The 26,564-nt window shown below is 29.4% G+C and overlaps 1 protein-coding gene across 1 annotated transcript in view; it reads right to left on the reverse strand.

The window, feature by feature from the left end:
• Positions 1–11,902: 11,902 nt before the first annotated feature.
• The window catches only part of LOC100165476 (transmembrane channel-like protein 2), a 40,679-nt gene continuing 26,017 nt past the window's right edge, over positions 11,903–26,564 (reverse strand). The window contains exons 11-14 of the mRNA XM_029489671.1: positions 24,677–25,276; positions 20,110–20,323; positions 15,682–16,297; positions 11,903–12,376 (exon numbers count right to left, since the gene is read on the reverse strand). Coding sequence (XP_029345531.1) covers positions 15,705–16,297; positions 20,110–20,323; positions 24,677–25,276 — 1,407 coding nt within the window. The 3' untranslated portion in view covers positions 11,903–12,376; positions 15,682–15,704. The remainder of the gene's footprint in view (positions 12,377–15,681; positions 16,298–20,109; positions 20,324–24,676; positions 25,277–26,564) is intronic.

A 26,564-nucleotide genomic window follows, 5' to 3' on the forward strand; every position in this document is an offset into this window, starting at 1 on the left:
TTATAAAGCATAGGTATTATTATGGATTTTATGTTTTCTAAATAAATTCAATTTTGTATACCTACAATTTTAGAAGTGTCTCGTTTTAACCACGTTGTGAAGATGTAATCAAATATTGTTTTATTTATTAATAGTTTACTCATAGATTATAATCTGTATCAATTGTTTTGTTTTGAAAAAGAAGATAAATAAAATAAGTTTAAAAGTGAATTCTTTGAATCTTGGTTTTTCAATTTTAACTAATTTATTTTGTAAATAGCTATATTTCAAATAAAATACAAATGTTTAAGTGTATGGAGGTGTGGGGGCATAGCCCCCACGGGTTTGGTTGGAATTTTTTGGTGGGTGGTATCTTTTGTCATCTGAAATAAATTTGACAATAGTACTTTTTTAGAGTTCGGCGCCACTGATAGTTCTAATTACTAATAAACATTTTATATATTTATATACAATATATAAATAAGTCTAATTGATGAAATACGAATAAATAGTTTGGGATAAATATGCAACTAGTACCTATGCATATTATTGGTGAAACGTTGCTAACATGTACATCATCGACATTATGCGTAATCTATAGGCTATCGCTTTATCCATTGTATATGTTCTAAGATTAGAACACGTGTGTATAATATGTGGCGAGGATTTGACACTAGAACCCGGGTGATCACCTATTCGAGAACTATATAGTGGCATCGACCGATTCTTGACTTCAGAACACGTATTGTGACTGAAGCCGACTACCGGGCCACAATAGGCCCCTATCTTATATATTGATACTTTACAAAACCATCAAATTATTATATATGAAATAAAATAATCAACATACAGAGAAAAATGTTACTTGTTTCTTCGAATTATCTCAAAGTTTAAAATCGCGGTAAAAAGTCCGAGGTAAAACATTCGGGTATATATAACAATATTTAAAATAATTCATTTTAAAAAAAAATTCAATGTTTATAATATTACTTAGTAGGTACCTACATATATAAAAAACTTGAAATTATTATTCATACAAAAAATATAAGCAAATATGCTTAAGCAAATATATAATAATATTATAATGATTTTTCAGTTTAATTAAATACCTATTACTTATCGTCATATAACAATAATATAACAATATAATAATATAAAGGATATAAAAATTAAAAAAAAAAAAATTTAATAGTAATAATTTGTATCTAAGTCTTGTTCTAATATTATGATTTCTTAGTTTAATTAACTATTGTCATATTAAAATAATATATTTAAAAAAAATTGGGGTATATATACATAGGTAGGTATACAACAATATTTAAAATAATTAATTTAAAAAAAAAAACGATAATTATAATTTTTATCTAGGTCTTGTAAAATTATGACTTTATACCATTGACATTTTATGCCTCGAACTTTTTAGCCACGAACTTTTTACCTCAGACATTTTGTTAGTCTATCCTAATATTTTTAGCACATAAATTATCAACAAACACGCCAACTATAAGCAAAAAAAGACAAGATATGTACCTACCTACGCATTAGCCACTCGAAACCGGACGTTTGTGATTAGATAGAGAACGTCGGAAAAAATTATAAAAGTTATTGTTATAATGTTATCATATGATACAGTTAACATTTAAAACGCATAAAATAATATAATATAGAGTTAAATAATATATATATATATCAACTTACTGACGGTAAAGTGTAGAACGTTGAGTGTCACGTAGGTGGTAGGTATACTTGTATATAATAATATTTGGTTCGATGACTACGACGTCGTGTTTGTAAATAGGATCTTCATCCAATACTCCGGGCTCAATAGAAACACAAAATCATGTGGCGTTGGTTGGTGACGGGGTTTGTAGAGGGAGCAAAAATATCCTGGGGTTAGGGTAGTGGCACAGAGTCATAAGACAAGAACTGGTTTCAAACAGAGAAGGAGTGACACATACAGCGCAGCGAACGGCCATCATATAGTGGGTGACCCAAAACAGTAGGTAACAGTGAGAAAATATTAAATTGTACAAAAACCAATATTTTTCAATGAGTATAAATCATTTTGGATTACCCTGTATGACATAAAATGATTATCGACGAGTCAACCATCCACAAAACGATATAATTCTTTTCTTGTATATGGACTTCGACGAAATAATTTCAAACAGGTACCTAGTCCGAAGACGATAACACCGCATTCCGGGTGACTCTACGGGAACCGCATGTTACATCATTCAAGTACCCTAATGTATCGGGAAAGTCAGGTCAAATGTACATTATAATATTATCTAGTAAATACCTAAAATACACATTATATTACACAGTTGTGTCAGAGATAGATTCGCCTCAAACAAAAAATAAATAAATAAATAAAATAACATATTCCATTCTGTCCAGTGTTAAATATCTCCTAAAACATGGTATTATATTTATTTATTTATTTATTATTAGCTGACATAGCAATGCGTTATTATTGCAAGGTTTTTGTGATAATGCAAACGTACGTAAATGTATAATTTAACTCTAAAGTATTAAGGTTATACAATCAATTAACACAAAATCCTAACTTAACATCTGTCTAATGGTACCAGTGGCGGTTTTGAAATGCAATTTTACATGAGGCGAAAAAATATTAAATAGTAAATACACTATTACTCTACACAGGAACCAAATATTATGTTAATGTATTCTTTAAATGGTATGGGTTATCAAAATGGAGCGGAAAGATTAGCCAGTTACAATTAAAAATTATTCAATGCTATAGAGTCAATAGACAACAGCGCGCAGCCCCCACCTGCATGCAATGTGTACACACACGGCGGCCGGCGGGCTGCTGCCAATGCCTAATATTGTTGAGCGGTTGATTTTAGTCGCCTCTGGCGGCGGTCTGCACATGCGCTATTCACTCTATTTTACGAGATTACATGTGTGTGCGTAGACGCACCTCGCATGCACAAACTTAGGCAACGGCGGCTACCGCCTCTGTCGATCTCAGCGCTTTAGCGGTTGCGGCGACGGACGCAATATTAAATGGAAACGGCTATAATAGCTCATATAAGTTATGTTACAGTGACGCGGAGCCATTTTCACGTTTCTAGGTACAACAAGTTCTATACAAAAAAATAATATTCAATATTGCTGTTTATTAAACTTAAATTCTAAATCATTTAATGTCTGAATTATATAAATTCAAATTCAAAATTCAAAATAATACAAAATTTAAAGAAACAAATATTTTTTATTTTCCTGAAAACTACAAGTGAGGCGGCGCCTCACTTGCCTCACCCCCAAAACCGCCACTGAATGGTACTAAAATCCTATTATCAAAAAAAAAAAAAACCAAACATTCGTATGTATAGATAGATTAAAAATAAAAAGGACAAATAAGAAAAAAAACTAGTAAGTGGATGTCGCTCTGCTGTACAGTAGGTTAATGTATAATGGATTGTATTAAACTTGAATTCAATGATATAATATTATCATTTTTTTATTCGTTTCTATGGTGATAAACAAAGTGTTATCATAATAATAATTTTAAAATCTCTGTTTAAGAATATCCCCTGGTTGGAACTCTTATTTACCTTTTTCACGACAAAATGTATCCTATCTCCTTCCCCAAGGTCTAATCTAACTTTGTACCAAATTTCATCGCAATCGGTTATAAATAAAACTATAGTCCCCCTAGTATTTGATAAGAAAGACTTTAATCATATGCTTTTTTTCTTGTCACATCGAATATGCTCGATGTGATAAAAAAAGAGAGGTTAGAACTACTTAAACACTTTAAAAGTGCATTGTAATTTATTGATATGAATTTAATTTTGTATAGTAAGTCGTAAGAAACAAACTAATAACGTTAAATGTCGTTTCTCTAATTACATGTAATATAATCAAATGTTAATATAATAAAACAATAACACTGTATAATTAATAAATGGTGAATCTTTAATTATAGAAACACACTCACGTTATTTTTGAAAAATTGAGTTTCTTAAAGAAAACAACATCACATTATGTATTTAAATAGAAATTGATAAATAGATAGATAGATAGATTACGAAACGGGACGAGCTCAATACAAATATATGTATTAATCTTAAAGCTCAAGTACATAACAGTATACATTATAAAATATAAATATATCAAAATAGTCATAAACATTTCATAAAGAGTCTAATTCTCCAATAGCAACGAGGATCTTCGTTCGGTATTTTCATCATTTGTAAAATAGGACTGTTACGCGAATAATTCACAGAAAAAAAGGGATATAAAAAGGGGAAGACACTACTTGAGATAAAACTGGGATTTTAAAATTAAGTTTGTTTAATAGGACAGATGAGTCCAGTAGTGTACAACATAGGATCCAAGTGTTACTCAGGCAACACCTTAAAATATTATATGGGTGGGTGTTATTGATAGATGAAATATAGGACATTTTATTGATAGGTAAAAAAATGAGGGGCAGATCACCTAAAACTCTTTGAGCAACACCAATTTCCTTTTATGATACAGTCAATTTGAATATCAATCAGTTTTGACAAAAAATATAAGTTTGCTTGACTTGCCTTCTTATATAAAAACATTTTATAAGATAAGCTTTATTATAATAATACTGTTGACATTTATTGTTTTAATATGTAATATAAAAAATGTATGAGTAGGTATTATACATTTTAAAAATGCCGGCATAAAAGTATAATGTATAATATATTATACAGATATTTACATGTTATTATATAATCATATCAGCTAATATTATGTAAACTAGCTATTAAATTGTCTACTTAAAGTAGGTAGTATTTATTCCATTATTTTCTACATTTCTAAATACCTAATAAAAAAGTAATTATTGATCACCCAAAGCTTTGAATTTTTAATGGGCTTGTCCAGCCAGTGTCGTGTTAAAGTGTAATGCCGCCGGAGGCACACATATTTTTCCGCCTCATAACCCCAAGTTTTGTATAGTTTTGTTGTACTTGAAACTAATAAAAACGACTTAAGCTGCAAAAAATACAAAGCAAATGATGTCAATAATATGTAAATTGATTTTTATGTGTAGAAAACAATTGATCATTTTGAAAAATGTCTAATATTAATATATTAAATGTTAAAAGTATAGCACTATGAAAAATTGAATATAAAAACATCAAATTATTAAATTTTGGGGTATGTATTGTGGCTAAATAGTATAACTAATTAATAATAATTATTTGTATTAGACATAAGTACTTACCTAATGCTGATGGCGTAAAAAAAGTTTGTAATGTGTAATTTTTTGTTTTAATTTTTCTAATTTTAACTGTTTAACTTTTGCTCTTTTTTTTTATTCAGCGTCACCTAATATTTCTCTTTTTGAGGACATTATTTTCAAATATAAAATAAAATACACTTACAGCTTTACAACCAACTGTCTACAACCCACTTATTAATGAGCACTATAATATTAATATAGTGAAAATTCTGTTATATACTTATATGTTAACAATTTTTAAAAATAAATTAATGATGAAACACGAATGGAAATTGAAAAGTTGCCCGCTTGCGTCGTTTCTAGGTATTTTTAATAGGAATTCACAATAATGTGGGTACGCCAATAACTATCATAGATATGAATAATGAATGTATGATATTAAGGAGAAATATCAACTATTTATAGTTAGTAGTGTTGATACATATTATTTATATTTACTACGATAACTTCATGTACGTATGTACAGCAATATCCTCGTCCACCGAGTCTCGACTGTGTTTAAGCATTAAACTGTGTTTTAATATTGTAATCATTCGAACAAGATCAACATAGGCGTGCACAGACTTTTGGTCCAGGGGTGCACACTACAAATTAGGGCCCAGAATAATTTTGAAAACAATTATAGATACAGACAAATGTTTTAAAGATATCAAATGCACTAAAAATATTTATTTTATTTTATTATTCATTCTAATAAATATTACATACCAATAACAAAGATAATTAATATAGAGACAATAAATACAATAAATATTACATACCAGTAACAATATATAGATATACAATCTTATAATAATAATCGACGTTTAAAAAGAACAACATTTTTGAATTTGTCAATAATTTTGTTAATTTAATTTACACTTAATTAATAATTAGGGCCCTTGTTGTTTTTTGTAAAAGGTCCGGGGGTGCCCTGTGCGCACGCCTACGAAGATCAATGAATAGCCGTATTGGTATAAAATAATAAGTTTTATTAATATTAAAAATATATTTCATATAATACTTAAATCTTTTAACATTAAATTTATAACATATTTATAACATATTTAATCATTGATGGGAAAAATAATTTATTACCAAAAAACCAAAAAATGTATGAACAATTAGTATACGAATGCCACCTATTCAATATTTTCAAATTTGGCCGCCAGAGGCAAATGCCCCCTTTACCCCTCGTTAAACACGCCTTGGGTCCAGATCTGTACCTAGATTTTGTATATAAAGGTATGCCCACCGTAGTGTAATATCTATACAGCTGATACCGGTTATGGCACGCACTCGCAGTCTCGTACCCGCATACCTGCACATTGCTGTCGAACGACCTACCCTATTCTCGCCGCAATAATAAATTTATTTTTACCTGAAAAATGTTTTAATAATGTACGATGGGCTTTTTTTATCACTATATCACACGACGAGCTTATTTATTTTGTATGATTGAATGTAAAATATGTGGGTAAGAAGATAATTTTTTCTACACCCGACGCGGAATGGGCGGCGGTCCGTTTCGCGCAACCGGTTTTTCATTGGTTTCCCGAAATATCTGTTAACGATTATACATAGCTGTTGCAAATATCAACCGCATACACTGTATTGTTCTATAGATACGTATACCACACTGTTGTCGCGTAAGCGTCCTGTATGCAATAGCGGTGGAGGAAATTGTTTTGAATGCGCGACCAGCCATGATGTTATTCCGCGACGGGTATAAGATATATTATAACGTTCAGACTTTCAATCGTGCGTTTATGTCTCCCATGTGGCCATATAACGTACGTTTCTCTGCCCTCCATTGAATGTTCAAAAATTAACATTTTTTCATTCAAGTAATACCTATGTATTTGCACTACTATTTTCGTGATTTGCACGCAATTAGATTACGCGTAAAATCAATAATTTCTAGAGGAGGGGAGAGGTCTGGAGAAATGTTTATTTAGCGTCAACGAACATATTATAATTATGTCTATATCAGAATGTGGCGGAGGGGACAGAGAAAGAGTCTTATGAGTACTATCATGTTTTTTTGCATAAATAAATTACCCGTTCATGACCAATACAAATAATGTTGATAAAATAAATGTATGATAAATGCATTGTTATTCAACATTTTTACATATATTATGAGTGTCGAATAAAAACACCTCGTAATATTGTATAATTTATTTAAATTAATATCCTAGATTTCTGAATATGAAAATAATTATACTTATAAGTCAAAAAGATCAACGCGTACAATGAATATAAAAAATATCACAATCATAAAATATTTAGGTCAGTATATTATTAAATATTACTTTTTATCCAAACGCAATGTTCTTCTATTATATTTTAGTAAACTGATACATTCAAAAAAAAAATAATAAATGTTAGTTTTTTATATCACATATGATCTTACTTTTATTCACGCAAGCTTATATTTATTTATTTATTATTTTCTAATATTCATTATAGGGCTTCAAAACCTTTTTATAACGTTATGAGTATTACGTATAACATATCAAAAAACGATTGAAACGAACAACAGTTAACGTACCAGTAAACGATAAACGATTGAAACGGTTAACGGATAATATATCCCTAAACGATAAACGATTGAAAACGGATAACGGATAACAAAACAGAAACGATAAACGATTGAAACATATAATTGCCTGAAAAAAAAATATTTATAAAATTATAATTATCAGTAAAATATATATTATAGTTATTTTTGTAATATTATATTTTTCAATCACTCTGTTTTGTGTGGAAAACAAGGTATATCCATCAGATAACGCTAAACGCTTCATAACGTTTAAATTTTTAAAACGTTTAAACGCTTAAGTTGAATAACGTTTAAGTTCGATAACGTTAAACAGTCATTCCATCATAACGTTTAATATCCATATAACGGTAAACGGATTTATTATTTTTGATTTAAGTCCTGAATATTAGTAATATACCAATTTTATGAAATGATATATTTTTCCCCATTTAGACATATAAGAATATAGCACACAAATACGAACAAAAATTGGTTTTCATATTATAACAAAATAACCTCCGCCGAGGGTTTATTATAGCCCTCTACAAAAATACCATATCGAGGAAGGTCATGCTGTGAGCTACACACACTACAATAATATACTGTTGCCGTCGCGAAACGTGGAATGTATGTCGTCGACATGTGGACAGTGGCGGTGGGGTGGACCCTGCGTTGGCATCACTCGAATAGGCGTCACACACAAAAAAAAGGTACAAAAGAATCCAGTATTGTATTTTTTTTTTAAATAGATGGTGGACGGTGGTGTTACAAGTAGTAATATAGTCCAGAGATTTCCAAACTGTGGGTCGCAATATTATATTTTTGAAGGGTCGTGGAATGTTTTGAAATATACATAAATTGTTTATAATATGACATATTACTATTAGATTACTATTTTTTTCTTGTTTATGGCCTTTTATACCACACATCCAAACATATTAGATTACTAAAAAATATAATATATATATATATATATATATATTTATTAGAAAATATATAATTTGTGTATCTAATACGAGTATATTACACAGTATATTCTGCGCAACTATATTTTACATTACTTTGGTATAAACTCAGTTTAGTTCACATGTTATTATTGAATTATTTTATCATTATCCGCGAAAATTATGAGTGTATTACTTACGTGTCACCACAACGCTACTGTCGCTGCTGTACTAAAAGTCATCTTAAAATAGCGACATTTATGAAAAAAAGGTCATTAATGCGTCGAGGGTTACCAAAATTTAAAAATATTCTCAAATGGGCTGTACCATAAAAAGTTTGGGAATTTCTGAGTAAGGTGATACTGCACGTTATAGTAATATTTACGGCGGTGAGTTTATGTATTCCGATTAACGCGTAGGTAAAACAAACAGACTATAGTTGTCAGATTCCGAAAAGCCTGACGGCTGACACCCATTGATTCTTGACTGTTTCTAAACAAAATTTTTTTTTTAATGCACTCTTTAAAATAAATTTCAAAAAATAAAATACAATATCTTCATATCACGAACAATATTACTAAATGCTAAATGCATAACTAGTAAATCAATATTTGATTCCGATGTGATAAAGTTAGTAAATTAATGAATAAAGGAGTAACACGCACAATTATTAGAAAATGTCCTATATTAAACTTTTACTATAAAAAATACTTACATGTGGACTGTGGTTCTATATTTTTTGATTCAGAGTAAATCAACAATTCATTACATAGTCTAAAATAAGAATTAAAAACATTACAGAAAAGTAACATTAATCAACAAAATATAAATTATTATCACGATCAATATAATTTATTGCCTATGTAATAATTATTATTATTTATACATTTAAAACTTTTTATTAGAATTTCCTGCTTTGAACAAAAAGTAGTGATAAAAACAAATAAAATGATGCAAAATAATTGTTTAAATCAGAAAAAAAATATCATTACGCCAGACCCCAAATTGTTGTACGAAACTTTCTTAAGCTTCTGTACAATTTTATATCTAAATATAACCAAAAATTCTTTAATTAAATCTCGTAGAAACTATTCTAAGTTGGCCGAATACCGCAGCATGGCTAGTTAGTACTTAATAAGCTAGTACTTACCAAAATTGTTATCTTTAGTAAAATTTCCATAACATATTTTTGTAACCAAAATTTACCCGAAATTTAAGATTCCTGACAACTCAAATACCACATCAATTAATTGTATGAATATTTTACTACTTGTATCAAATAAATCGTTTTGAAAAGTATCGAGGCGGTGGGAAGACGTGGTATCGAAAATTGGAGTTATAAAATTCCTTGTAAGTTCCAAAAATAATTATCGTGGTTATATTTCATTAAAAAATGGTTACAAAATCTTGAGAACGTTTCGAAAAAAAAACATTTCAAATTTAGGGTGCAGGCGCATGATGAATTTGATAATTTTAATGGAATCAAATTGGATTTCAGGATTTATATTATTGACGAGATTGAAGTTTTAACTTAACAGAATTCATATTGATGTCATAATTCGTGTTCTGAAAATCTTAACATCATAAATATTCCCAGACAGCAATTTTTTGTTTAATAATATTATTATAACATTACAATCACGAATAATATTAGTTTAACGTTATTATAAATACTATTATAATATTATCGTTACAAAATTCTGTCTGAGTTATAGTTTACAATGTATAGTTTACATAACTACTGCTAATGACTTTATTCATTTAATTTATTTCAATGCTACGATGAAATATTGAAAAATATTATGTACATATAGATTTAGGTAGTAATATAATATGCAAAGATGGGCATTAATTTAACTAGTTAGTTTATTTTCTAATAAACTTATGAACTTAACTAGTTTAATTTACAGTTGAAATAACTTAGCTTTTCTCAGTTAATTTTAAAAAAATTCATCAAGTTAAAAACATTTTGAAATTTTTCGTTTATACGTAAATATTACTATGTCAGTATAAAATAAAAATAATCCAATACAAAAACATAAACATTTTTGTTCTTTTTCTTGATTAAATAATTTTATGTATATTCATATATTTTATTAAGTTGTAAATTATATATTACCTATGCGAGTTGCAATTATAAATGTTTTTAAAAAATTAATAATTTTAAATTACAATTTGACAATTGTTATGTCTCAATGTTATAAAACTTATATTATTCAATTGCTATATGATATAGAAAAATATATTTCTTAAATTATTAATTTGAGATGAGTATAGTTTAAATTAGTAAATAATAGTTAAGTAAAAGTAAAAAGGTATACGCAGTGTACATTATGATTAGAGTTCAATAAAATTGTTTTTCATAATTTATAAATTAGAAACTAAAAAGACACATTCACTCTTTATGTGGTTTACATACTAATGAAAAAAAATTAACTTCTTTTAAACTGAGTTAAGTTAATATTTTTTTCTATATTAACTTTTAACTTATCAAGTTAAACTTATAATTTGTTAACTGTTAACTTTTAACTTATCGATCTTGTGTCCTCTTAACTTAACTTAACTTGAGTTAATTATTTTCATTAACTTGCTCAACTCTGATAATGTGTGACTTATTATTTTAACTTACATATCATGCTATCCTAATTGTATAACTATATGATATTATGATTTATGGCTTATAGACCGTTATAGTATACGTATTACAAAATAATAAATTAAAATTCATTGGTATCATATCAATGTATTATATATATGTATATGATAGTCGATATATGAAGAGTGCAGCTAGATACCACCCACGTTGTACTCTATTAAATATATACAATATTTGACTTGAGTTGGTACCTATATTTAATGCCATAGCAGTACAATATATATATTATATGTGTATAAAAATATAAAATACACATAAATACTGTGTATACACAAAAGCAGAGTACACTCTATAAGGGTATAACTCAGTTACTTATATAACTCCAGTACCTACCTATGCATATTTTTTAATTCTGTTTGCGGGACATGCATTAAACTATTGGAGCATACATTTCTAAATTCCTATGACTTACAATTTGTTTAACTTTTGTATTTTGTTCATGCGGCTCAACTTCGCTTTTCTCGTTTACCCTGTTTTTGTGGATATACGGAGTATGTATATATATATATAAATAATATATATTATTTATTTATTTAATATATATATTATACAAATAGGTGACTCGAAGAGAAAGAGATAATCAGCATAACGATAAATAATGTATTCAAACTTAAACGTTTAAGAACAATAATAAAAAAATTAAAATTATATTCAAAGTTAAACGATTATGACTAAAAATTTTTTAGTAAAATTATAAATGTTTTTAATAATATATGAATTCAACAACAACTACACGATTACAATATAGCCTTAAATCTCAATATATAGACTTAAGTATGGTCGTGTTTTAACAGTGACGTGCAGATATTTAATAATATAATATAGTTCTGAACTAGGTACAGTGGTACAGTATAAACAATGGCGTGCTAAGAAACTAATCATTTGACACCTACACTGATTAATATATAATACAATATAATATGTATTATAATATTTTGATGTAATATAGACGAGAAAGATTTTTCTTAGATGTCAGGACTAATTCGAAATCCAACCGGCGCTTCCGAAAAGTATGTTCTCTGAAACCGTAAAACAAAATATTAATGAAATTATAGGTCGTGTGCAGATGTAAGTACGACCGTTTCGGTCATTTGTAGGTATGTAGTTAACGTTAAATCACCGGTTATCGTTTGCGTACTATCCATATATTTTTATATTATCGACTATTTCAAAAAACCTATATCATCGTTATTGTTTATCGTCGTATTAACTTTTTTTAATAATTATTTTATTTATTAAAATAACTATGAGTTCAACCATGGTTGTGTGCACACAAATTAAATAAAAATTGGTGTGTCGACGTCGAGTATCATAATATATTAATATTTGTATACATCATATTATTTACCACAGGTAATAACAAAAAACGTCATCTTATATAATTGGCTTTAAGAAAAAGTACAGTCACTCCTAAACTGGCTACTTAAATTATTACCTATGGCAGTTCAAACATTATTCACATAATTTCACTAGGTTATAAATTTGGCCTTATATGCACTAAAACGGTACGAAATATTCATGCATTTGTACACTGATTATCATTAAAATATGCAAAATGATGCAAACAAAAATACATTTCAATTAATAATTAAATGAATAGGAGCGGGAATACGTGTACCTATAGTTGTATTATTTTACACGATTTTTATCCATATTCTTTGATATGAAACAAAATCACTTTGTTCGTATACATCGAATTAATAGTTTTCCTTAATGTTGACCCGCCTGGAATAGTCCGGAAAAACGAACGAATAATAGTAAAGCAAATGGGTATGAAACACTTATGTACCTATTCGTAAAATACAGAAATATGCAGTACACATCAAAAAATGACAAAATATGCAAAATAAGACTTTGTATTCCGGATCTATATTGACTATAATTCAAACTTGTAGCTTATCTATAGATACTTTTTGGACAGTTAAAAAAATATGCAAATTTAATATGCATATAAATCCGGAGCATAGTTATATAAAGTATGGGTATGGGTTATATTATGATCGTGTCCTAGTGTCCTCCATTATAATTATTATAGATATTTTAATTACATTCTTTTGATATTCATTTTTAGATCAATAATTGTCTAAACTGCTAAAATTTGATTAATCGAGTTTATTCTAATTAATTTCACAGGAAATACAATGAATAAACTATACTCTACCGTCTCACAATAAAAAGGTATCTTCTCCTTATATAGGTACCTAAAAAATGAAGGGTTATCTGCAACCATTTGTGTAAATTGTGTATAATATTTTACCATTAATTTGGGCACAAATTTAAAATAAAGTGTACTTCAGACAGAGTTTAAGTACAAATATTGTGATACCCATGTAATTAATAGTACCTATTCACCCAAAAATAATATTATTGTTAAAATGTGTTTTAAATCTTAACTCATATTGTAATATTACTATTTTAACTTTCAATATTTTAACCCAATCGTACTTTTCTGTTATTAGATATTTATATAATCATAATCCATAAAAGTATAAAACTATGAATAATAATCAACATATTAAGTAATTTTTATCTATAATTATATCGTTTTTCTAAGATATGAAATATTGTAATTTATTTTGTATCATCATTAAATAAATTGTTAGATTTTCTCTTAATTGTAAATAATTATATAATAAATATATTATTATTTCTGTTCCCAAACAATTTGTTAGATTTTCGATATTCACGCCAAAGTGGAATATTGAATACCAGATAACATTTCTAAAATGGGTACAGATGGCTGTTATACCTGAATGATGCACAGTATTTTTAAAGGCAGGTAATTTATTATGGTATATTATAACTTATAAGCAAACGGTATCCTTTTCACCAAAAGTGTACCTCCCCCTCCAATACTCGTGACCACTAAAAATGTCCCTTTTCCTTATAATTATAAGGATTTAAAATATAACTATATTATAAAAATAATTAAGCACTAATAATAGCCATGTAACGGCACTGAATGAACATGATATAAAAAAAAAAATGTAATTACTTATATTATAATATAGTTTTATTTTGAAATTCAAATAACTAATTTTAATCATGCAATGTCAATTTGTTTAATAAATGAAAATAAATATATTTAGTTTTATAATTAGCTTATCATTTTTTTTTCTAATTGTACCGTATAAACACTTTAATATCTCTTTTTAATAATATATTAGAATAATAATTATACACTATTAATTTTTTTTATTGGTCGGAGCGAAGTGTAGCCTTTCTATCTCTCATTACAACGTATTTTACATTATAATTTCGGTATCTCTTACAAAGCTACTGGACCAATCGTCATGATACTTGAAATATGTATTCATTATTATCTGAAGGGTGCAAATAGATTAAGTTTGGCGTTTATAGATGCTGTCATAAAGTACTAAAGTAATTATTAATTATAATTAATTACTACTCTACAAAATAAAAATAATATGTCTTGGCTGATTAATCAGCGTACATATTTATGATAGCTAGAGACTTAAAAGTTGTACTGTACCTACGTCCCATAATGTAGGGTTGCACTAATAAATGATTTTTAAAATTTATTTTTTTAATGATGTGCTTACACTTTGCTTTTGTATCGGTAAACAGGAATCAAATATTTTGAAAATCAACAACGGTAAAGCTATAATAGAACGGTAAGATATGTTGTAACGCTTGTGGAATTTATAGCAATAATATATAACAACTTTTACGTTAAATATTATGTTTTATCTAAACCTAGAAACCAAAATATATTATATGGAAATGCTGTGATAAATCAATCATAAATGAATTATACTTGTAACGATACTATATTCGATGTGTTGTGATATTAAATATATATATCTTGAACATATATAACAATATGATTGAATAGCTATCGTCCTACCGATCCACCTAACTTTTATCCACGCACACACCTAAAGTATATATATTTTATAAATAAATATATTTATGGGTACTTATCAGACAAACTCACGACTTTGATATCGGTAAAGAGAATAATATTATTATCGAAATAAATATAATTTTACCAAAATATATAAGATATTAGATAATATACTGTTTTTTTTTAAACTTTATAGTATTTACTATTTTTAAATAAACTTACTATACGTCTATACCTATATTACAACTTTTAATATCGGAGTATAGAAACGTTTTTGGTGGAAAAGTGGTCAATATCTCATTTGGTAGAAATGGAAAAGGTACACTTTTGGTAGAGAAGTGTTATGCCCAATGGCCCAAACAACCGATACACGTGATCCAAAAACAAATTTTAGGGACTATAAGACTTTTGTATAAAAATATCATATCAAACAAAGGTGACACGCAAACAACTTACGGTGTAAATCTGTTGTTTTCTGTTTATTCTTGTTGATTTTGCAGCTCCTCTACGTATTTTTGTCTTCTCCTCCTCGCCTCTTTGTACAATATCTGTGCCAACTTGAGCCTAGCCCTCTGCTTGACGGGCTGATCTACGGCAGGCACTGGACCTCCATCCTCAACGACAGCGCCTCCGACCGGAAGTTCAGCGGCTGTGGTCCTATGATGTGACCCGGAGACGTGTGAGGCAGTGGCGACCTGAGGTTGGACTGTTTCACGGATTTCCGGTACTGCTTCCGACTGATCCGACGACTCGGACTCCGACGACGGATGCCGGACCATTTTGGACTTTTTCCACTTGCGCAGCGTCGCCGCTGTGTCCCGCGGCTCTTCACTTCTCGAGGGCCGTCGGAGGTGGTGGTAGAGATGCTGCTGGTGATGGTGGTGATGATGGTGATGGTGTTGCAGTTGAGGTGGCTGATGGTGATGATGATTACGTTGGACCTTCGTGGGCTGAGGTTGCGTCTGCTGTTGCTGTTGGTCTTCTCGATATGGATTGTGTTTATTTTCGGGCTGCTGATCCTCCGCTTCCATGTGCACGAGTTTCTCACGCACTTTGTCCAACACCTCGTTGTCTGTGTTATAATTGAAAACAATTATTCTATCAGTCTCCAAAAATTACTAAAAAGTAATATTATAGGACTAGGTATTGCAATACTACTTTTATTACTACGATAATTACTACAATCTAATTTTAGTTTTCAAGCATAAAAATCAGTGCGATGGTTTATTAAAAGCATTTTGTATATAATACATAAACGTAAAACGCTTATGATTAAAATATGTTTAAATATTTAAATTAGGGACTACCATTACGGTTCAATCGATAAATAGTACATACATAGTTTTGAAAAAACAATCGTTTTAATTAATATAAAACAAACATATTATCACCTAATATGTTAATAATTATTTTTATACGTGAATATAGGTATTATGAATCCTAATAATAATAATAATTAATAAATAATAAACGAATATGCAAGTTTAATAGGTTTAATGGAAAAACGTGGACCATCGCCGATTCTAGGCTTGCTGCAGGTACCTATATTAATTTTTCGCCAAAATTTTTTAATCCTAATTTATATTTATTAGAAAACGTACTTGTAAACGACTTCTTTACATTTATAAATTATTTTTTTTAAATCCAATATTATAGAAATTTTACAAATCTTAATATTTAAATTTCAAAACAAATTCTCAAGGGTTAAGTGTTGTTTTCCCTTCCTACTTACTTGCTTATTTTAAATATGATCACAAACAATTTACTAATTATTTGAATCACTGTATAAATTACTATGTTATTTGGCAGTAAATTGACAGTTCTATAATTTAATTAAGATTTTCTCTACTTAATATAAAATGGAAAATATAGATACCTATGGTAATAATATTGCTATTAATAAATAATAATACCTAATGGTATTATATAAAAATGAAGTGTATAATTGTGAAATGGTTAAATTTTAAATTTAACATTATATTACATTTTAGTTTATGAACAACGTTTTAATACCTATTTATTAGTCTAAAATAATGTATAAGAAGATAAACACCATTTTATATGCTAAGAAAAATAGATGAAGTGACAAATTTAAAATTTGTTAAATAATAATGATTTAAAAAGAGAAACCTACTACTTACAGTTTCAATAAATGCTTACACATATAAAAGGGTTTTAAAATGCAAACAGTTATATTTTTCACTTGCCCACGTTAACTGCAATAAAATTAAACTAAAAGCTTAAAATTAAATTTATAAATAATTCATTTGATGATTCATTATTATACAATATAGGTACATCATAATATTATCAATTATCATGATATAGAAAATTGTATGCAGAATTTAGAAGATTCGACCACAACTTTTAAATCTTATTGTGATAATATCATTATAATAATATATAGGTAGTATACTTATTGACTATTTGTTCGGTAAATAAAAAATATTCGCAAAACAAATTGATTAGGTTACCTATCTATCTTTAATGAGAATTTAATGTACCTATATAGTTCATACAACAATTTTTTTTGTTTTTGAACTCAAATCTAGTATTTTCTCACAAAACAAATAACATTTTTGGACTGCATCGCGATCGATAAACTATTATTATACTGTCGGCCGTGTCCATTCGGACGGGATAGTTTGTCATTAACAACCACGCACTACACCGTCACCATTAAGTTGTAGTTATACCGGTACGTGCATATAGTGCGGTTCACTAAATCCCGCCACGCGAGTGCGTTATTTATTCAGTCTTTTGAATTATTAAATGCACCCGGATTGGTATAAGGGTTTTATTTACGTCCCGGACAAAGGGGGGGAGGGTCCGGTCGGGGATGCGGCGGCACCACCGATTATCATTTTATGTTTATCACTGATCTGTATTATCTACTACTACTACTACTACTACGTATAGTTTAAGCTATATAAAGTATACGTATATATTAATTGTATACCTATACTGTTGGACACGTGTGACGTGTCTATATATTATTATTACAGGTACTTACACAGATTTGTACTTTATACGCCTATAACTACGATTGTATACTACTATGGCGTTATAGTATATATTATAACAATCTCAACGTCACTTATCAGAGTGCCATTTTCAGTTTTTATCACTGAACGCCAACGGTAATCGGAATATCGTGTACGTTGTATGTGTTGTAGTGCATTATACATATACATTATACTATGAAAAACGTTCAACTGAAAACACTGCATTTACTTATGCTTTATATTGTGATAAATGTTTACAATTGGCATTTGTTATGTCCACAGTCCACACCAACGCGACGGCCGGAATAGCCAAATTGGTCAATTTGACACATTTTACTATCACGTTTATTGTACCTAACGTTGATCTTAACCATTTTGTATCCATATCAAGTAATATACTGATGTATAATAATAATTATAATAAAAACAGGTAGGCATATGCTTGAAAATATTTTAGCTTGATTATCAAAAGCCTTGATCGATGCCAGAATAGCTAATAGTGTATAACTACACAATTATAATTTAATACTAGGGCTCGGATTTAAATGCCGTTAAAAATATGGGAAAATGCCCTTTCAAAAAATCCATTTATGACCTAAAACGCAAAAAAATACATTTATGATCTAAAAAAATTACACAGAATTGACCCAGCACTTCGTCTGAAATAAAGATATATTTGTAAATCGTTTTATTTAAATACCAGATTACCAGATTATGTTGTTTTGGTACAATATGTGTATTTATATATTTTTTCGTAATGTCACTAGAAATAGATTAAAAAATAAACTAAAAAAAAATAATGCCGTAAAAGTGTTTAAAGATGCACTTATAAACATCATAAATATCAAACACCTCCAAAAGCGCGAAACATGACCAAAAAAGAAGGTTGTTGGCATAATTTTTAGTGTGTACTTGTAAAGTTGTAACACATATTTTGTATCTTGGAAACTATCATGTCAAGCATTTTAGAAAAAAATATGCAAATGCATCGAAATCTGAGCCTTATAGTTATTACCATAATTTTTTTAACACAATGTACCTAAATCTGTGGTAGGCAAAGCATCTTAAAGTGTTTAAAAAATTAACTTGTTTTTAAAATGGAAGTTATAACCAAAAAAACTGGAAAAAAATTTGAATTGTATCGTTAAAAATGTAAAAACTTTATTTGATTGATTAAGTTTTTTTTATTGGTATGATTTAAGATTTAAATAATGGAATTATCAGATTTTTAACATCACACTTACTTTTATAAGGTTATAGCAAAAACAAGTTAGGAAAGCTCTCTTTTCGAGAGCTGTCCTGTTTCTAAACATATTTTAATACTATGAACGCAATAAATTATAACAGTTAAATTATTTACTCCTATTACAATTTATGTACAGTTACTAAGGACAATAAATAAATACAAATCAACAATATTATGTATCAACAATCGTAACTATGTAGGTACTGCTAACTAATGGACGGACACAACAGGAATATAAGGTGTTCTAAACATATGTTTAGGAGCCTATAAGACTAGAGTATAATTAATTTTTCTACAAAACCGTAATATATTCTGAATAAATATTTCAAAAAACTAATTTTTCCATTATTAATTTAATAATGATTTATTTTTTAATAAATTTAAGTAAAAAAAAAAAGAGCCCGAAGAAAAATATTATAATGAACATAGGAAAACTGTATTTATTTTATTACTAGATAAGTAAATATATAATATGTCTATGGCACTTGGAACTTGAATATTAAAAATAATATATTTTAAGGCAGGTTGATTATGAAAAATGGGCCACTTGGTACAGATTTCCAGTACCTACCAAATTAGCATCCCAATCCGTCCCTTGAGTATAAGTATTATTTCAGGCATGTGCGGTCTTACCCGTGAGCTTTTTCTCGGCAATTTTTAACACGGAGCTTGGATCATCTGTCTGCTGTTTGCTGTCTGGCATTATATGTCTCCACTTTGCCAGCGTTGTATCCATACACGTGTAATCGTCGTCGTCATCGCCGTCGACACCACCACCCTGCTTCTTCCTGTTTACTAACTGAAACATTTTTCGACGTTCTTCGGTCCGCTCCCGTCTCAGTTGCGTCTGCGAATATCGTGATAATTACAATCACTATTAGGGACGGTGGTAAAATATTATTTGGTATGGGATTTCACATGCAACATAGCTCGCCCCACCGGAGTGTCCGGACGCCCAGTGTTACTATCACTTTATAGACTTCTAAGTGTAGTTGCAATAGTCCAGATGGTTGATGCGGGGCTAACGGGGACTTAGCCACCTCTAATAATTCATGTTTGAGAAGTATACTTAATGTTTAGTTGAACCTTGTACTATTGGAGCGAATTTATAGTAATTATTATTTTATAACTACCTATATTTAGGAACCTACCAATGTATAAATTAATTTTGTTGCCATCACTATCTATTTTTGGAGTCAATAGTTTTAAATCTTTGAAGCTTGTACCAAAATTGTCTTGTGGGAAATAATAATGTGTTTTTATAATTTGTATTAAAATATAATATTTATTATTACTATATTGTTACCTACCTATTAACATTGTTGGCAAGTACCTATATATTATTTTTTTTTTAATAGAAGTACTTTAACTTAATTAATATAAATTATAGGTACTATATTAATATTAATATTACTATTGTTTTTGATTATAATAACTGACATTTTATCTGTTTTATTATGTATGTAAATGTAATGCCCGTGTATTTTGCAGTACCTAATGCGAATTTGTTTGTCTACTTAAATCGGAGCTATTAATTGTTAATGTAAACATTTGTTACTATTATTTATACTTTTACTGACTGTGTTGTCTTAACTCAATGATGAGTAACATATATAATATTTTGGAACATTTGTTAAAAGAGGTGACTTCAATTTCAACTAAATCTCCTCAAAGAATACCTATCCTATATTAGTAAATTACTAATATATAGGTTATTACAATGGGTCATCAAATATGTATGCGAAAACGGTTTGTCGAATGTTAACCGGTAATGACTTTGGTAAACGAACGTGCATAAATATTATAATATGTTTATTTATGTATTTATCTATTAAGTAATTTTATATCGTTAAATGGTTCTTCAGTGACATTCAATTGGACATTTAGGCATTCAGTTAGGTATAATATATTAGAATTATTGTGAAGTGAAAATGTAAATTTAAAATGTCTTGCCGTCGACAAATCAGTAATATACCTATATTTTGTCTTTTATATTATATTCCAAAATAATATTAGTTCATAAAAACAAACTGTAAAACTTATATAAATTTTTCACAAACCTATCTGTACATCATTAGAAATAAGTTACATTAAATAATAACTGTATTCCGATGGCCTATGTCGCCGAGAGTAATTTTATTTTTGTTAATAAAAAAAAAAAATATTAGGTTAATGATCAGATTTGTATTATATTAACCGTTAATTTGTTTTTATTAAGTTTGCAATGTTAGTTGCATAATTCATTCAAAATGCAGTCCACTCTTTCATCATATATTGTATCATATTATCGTGATGTGTTTTGTGGACAATTAAGATTAATCGATTTCTTCCGTCATTCTGTATCCCTTATTATTCACAATAGTTTTAATTCACGCGAGTTGTTGTGCACATACAATTGTTTAAATGTAACAATACATTTTGATCGTCTGCTTAGATTTTTGTTTTAATTAATAACCCCGTGTCGTACAATGGCTGAGTAAACTTTCCGTAAGACAAACTTCTTATTATTTTCGTACAACTAAACAAGTAACAACATTATTTTGAATTTTGATCGCATAACAACCCATGAATGGATGTCTAAAACGATAAAGTTTAAATTAGAACTTAATTTTTTTTATACGTTTTAATTAGCATATGATAAAATAAATAAGTTTTGAGAATCTTAAAGTCAAGGTGCCGATTCCTCCCACCCATTCTTATAAATTTAAATTTTTAAATTAATTTTACCCGAGCTACATAATTAAATAGAGCCACGTAAAACAATCCTTCCTCTCACATTAGCACTACTCTTACGTCACATAAAAATACGATAGAGTGAAAGTTCGTTTTTATGCTTTAATCATACGATTATTCAAATTATATTTGACATTTTTAAATAAATTTAAACTATGTTATGAAAGACCATTTTTTTACAGTATTTTAGGACTTAGTGGTTATGTGACGATTTTATCAAGGTACAGCAGACTATATAGGTATAGTACAAAGTAACTACGATAAATTCTAAATAATAGTGGTAGACAAGCCACAGTACAAGGAACCTGTGAATAATAAACAAATACCTATGTGATAATGTAGGTATGTGCTTATACTTTAAGCGCTGTCCTTAGCTCGTTATCTTCGGGTTTCGTTGGACTTTAAGTTATGAGGGTCGCGAATATAATATACGCAACACTCATTTCTCGTCGCACTGCACATTACACTTTACGCACCCGCAAATGGCTACCCAAAAATGGTGTTAATCAAAAATTGTTGAGAATCTGACGGCTTGACAATTACAGAAAAATGGTTGGTGGCTACAGATCCCCATTAATTATGCAGGTCAATGGAAAATATCACCATTATACCTGCTTGCGAAGTTGCGAATTACTTAAACCAATATGGACAACGGTCGCGGTATCAAGTCAGCCACTTCGGCCACAGTTTAGGAGTCCTTAGGCATTTTCCCCAGTCTAGTATTTACATCAACATTAAGTCGGCACATTTACCCCACACCCCCCACCCACAAACTTGACCACTATGGCACTATGCTATGAGAATCTGAGTAAAACAAATGTTGAGTCAGAAAAGCAGTAAAAAGTTGCCCTAGTCTACTAAAACCTTTAATGATGCCACTGAAAAAAACGCATATAATAATGTTAGGTACCTATATTATTCACAGGTTCCTTGTAGCCCTATTTTAGCAGGGATATACCGTTATTCGTACACTTCTGCAGTTATATTAGCGTTATTTAGAATTTATTGTATATACATATTATAATATACCTACGTGCATCTTAGATAAATTTGAAAACTCAAGTTAAACCTTGATAAAATATTCACGTTTTTTGCCCTCCGCTGATTTTTATTCATAAAATTATTATCATATACAGAAGAATAATATAATACATATATGATTAACTATACATAGAAATGGTGGGCTGTAACTTGTAAGTTTCCTACTGTATATATAATTTAAAAAGGTACTACCTATATTATTGGAAGTTGGAACTTCACAGATACAGTTCATTTCAAAAACAAATTATACAAGCTAACACTGAGAGCGTAGTTACTCATGATATTTCTAACTGTAATGTTAGTTATATCATTATCGTACTGAATTCCTGGCGTCTATACATATTTTAATACAGTTCAATAAACTTTAATTCTATATTATACAATTTAAAAAGAATTTGTTAACTTTTATATTTCGTACCTATTTTTAATATTGGCCTGTACGAATCTATATAAACAACCTACTCAATAAATAAATATCTTAATATCAACAATAAAACCTAACTATGTACTTGTAAGTTGTAACCACTTATATAAGGTGTTCTTAACTTATTTTTAGAAACCTAAAATATAGTTAGGTACTGCAGTAACCACTGTAACATCTTTCGTAAAAGTTAGTTTTATACTATAATTTATTTTAGTATATTTCAACAATTCACTCTAATATTATCTAACATAGTTAAGTGGATTATTCTAACCGTCTGTGCCATGTTGTACGTTTTTAAGACACCAAAAACAGTACCTACAATATGTTTGTATGAAGTCTTGATAATAATTAATTTTAAAACATTTAGAATTTAATTTCAGATGATGATATATGCGATAAAGGTTAAATAATAATAATGTTATAATTATAAACTAATATTTATAGCCATAATTATAAAAATTAAATACATGGTCACATAAAACATTTTAAAAACACTCACTGGTGTTTCGTATCACCAACTTATGTCTGGAAAATAATAACAAGTTACTTATTCGTAATCAAATTAACATTATGCTTTATAGGAACTTTATCTAATATATATTTGTCTGCCCACTCTGCCCTAACAAGCCCTATGATATCGCCTGCATTTTCCCAACGTAAGCTACATTACATTATATTGTCATATTTTCGTGCATAATAGATTAATATATATTTTAAGTACAAACTTAATATTTGTAATGGATACAGTGAGACAACAGTGGGGAGAGTAGGGGGGTAGGCTATTACCCTAACATCTGGGACCGAGCTCCAAATCAAAAACATATGTAACGATCTCAAGTAATATTTTTAAACTAGTCAACCAAGTGTACATTTTATTTTAAAAAGTTAAGTGTTTTGGCGATCGTAAGTATTTCATAATGACATAATACTTTTTGTAATATTATTTTTACTTCGACCCACGACTACCGTGGTACAGGACGCACGCTGGGCGGGTTCACTTACTTTTAGATCGTTGTTGGCTTCCCGGAGCGACGACGTGAGTGAGGCCAAGTAGTATATGATAAGGATGAGCAGCAACAGCAGCGGTATGACGATTCCTGGTGACGCTATGTAGTCGAGGACTCGGTGCACATGCGGGTTGGGCACGGCCTTCTTGATGGAATTGGTGAAGATGTGATAGATCTTCTTGTACTGCGAGAACGGGCCGCAGTGCCACGATGGTTCGATCCACACGATGGCGTAGCCGACCGGCAACACGCACAAGAACAGCATCGTGAGGAGCAGGCCCAGGTAGAAGTTGTTGCTCCGGCTGGCCCGGAACACGACGTCGTGCGGCACGTTGCACGTGAGCACCGCCCACGACCGCACGTACATCATGATCATCAACTTGACCACGTTGATGATGGGCAGTCCGGGAGAAAAGAACATGCCCATCCACACCATACCCTGGTTGTTGACCAGGTGCAATATGTTCTCGGCGATCTTGAAATCGCCGTACTGCGGGAACCGCTTCTCTAGGTTCCAGCACCAGCACCGGTTCATGTATCGCACGAACACGGCACGTGCAAAGTCCACGAATATCGTCGAAATAATTGTCGACACCTGACAAAAATAACAGTAAAAAGCTTGTTTTAAATTCTCTGACAGTTGGGTTGAATCGGCCCTGTAGGACTCGAACAGGTTTCAAACACAAATTAAAACACTTAAAAACCGACGTGACGTGATATCATATAAAATTAAAATCTGCATTCATTATAAAAACCGTTACCTTAATGTACAAATATTAATACACAAAACATAAACCAGTAATAGATTGTAACTAAAAGTTTATGGCCGATGTTTAACAACCAAACCGAAAAGGAAGCTCGTAAGCAAAAATTCAATCCAAACAGAGTTAATATATTTATAGGTATAGTTGTTTTCAGTCTCAAACCTTTGCTTTAAGTTCAATTACTAATTTAATAATTTTTTTTGACACGAATATTCAAAAATCTTTTCCCAGTTTCTCCGATCCATAGTGAAACAAAAAATGTAGGTACACATTTTTACGCCGACGGTTGAATATAATTTTACACTCGAGGATATACTATCCTTAAATAATAAATATAAATATTTAAACACAAGTATACCTACATAAGAAAAAATTCTATATATTATGTTGATTATAGTTATGATTGCACTCAAATACAACCCGCATAAGTACCAATTAAATATAAAATTATCGAAGTTTTATTAATTTTTATATATCACTGTAATTATAAGTATGCAAATCTAAATTATTCTTATAAAACACTTTTGAGAAATAAAGATGGTTTATCACATCGGATATATAGTATGGATTATTTTTTGAAGAGCATAATAATACATATGGTACATCTGCGTCACTTTTTATCACGTGATAAATAATATTTGTATAAGCTCGCATGCGTTCATATTTTTTGTTATATTCCGTCCTTTACACATAATATTGATATAATGTATAGCGAACACGCTTTTGTTTTTTGCTTTTTCACACGTGCATACTTGACACGTGTATGGACACTCATACGTTAAAAAAAATACGTTCTCATCGAACACAACCTTTATAAACGACGTCATGAAAAAAATAAAAAAAAAATATTGCGAGCGTGAGAGTATTTGTATAAATTTATGCAACCAGCCATTGCAAAGCGGTATTATTTCCCTTAAACCACACAAAATCAATACAAAATTATAATAGCACACAAATGTGTATATTTAATATTTATTATATTTTATTATTAGGTATGCAATTGTAAAATTTCTACACGAAAACTATAATATAATATAATATCTCGTTTGACTGTTGAAAACGTATATAAATATGTAGGTATCCACGTACTTATTTCAAATCTGTCGAAGTCGACAGTAT

The sequence above is a fragment of the Acyrthosiphon pisum genome, chromosome A2, assembly GCF_005508785.2.
Source record: "Acyrthosiphon pisum isolate AL4f chromosome A2, pea_aphid_22Mar2018_4r6ur, whole genome shotgun sequence".
Taxonomy (NCBI): domain Eukaryota; kingdom Metazoa; phylum Arthropoda; class Insecta; order Hemiptera; family Aphididae; genus Acyrthosiphon; species Acyrthosiphon pisum.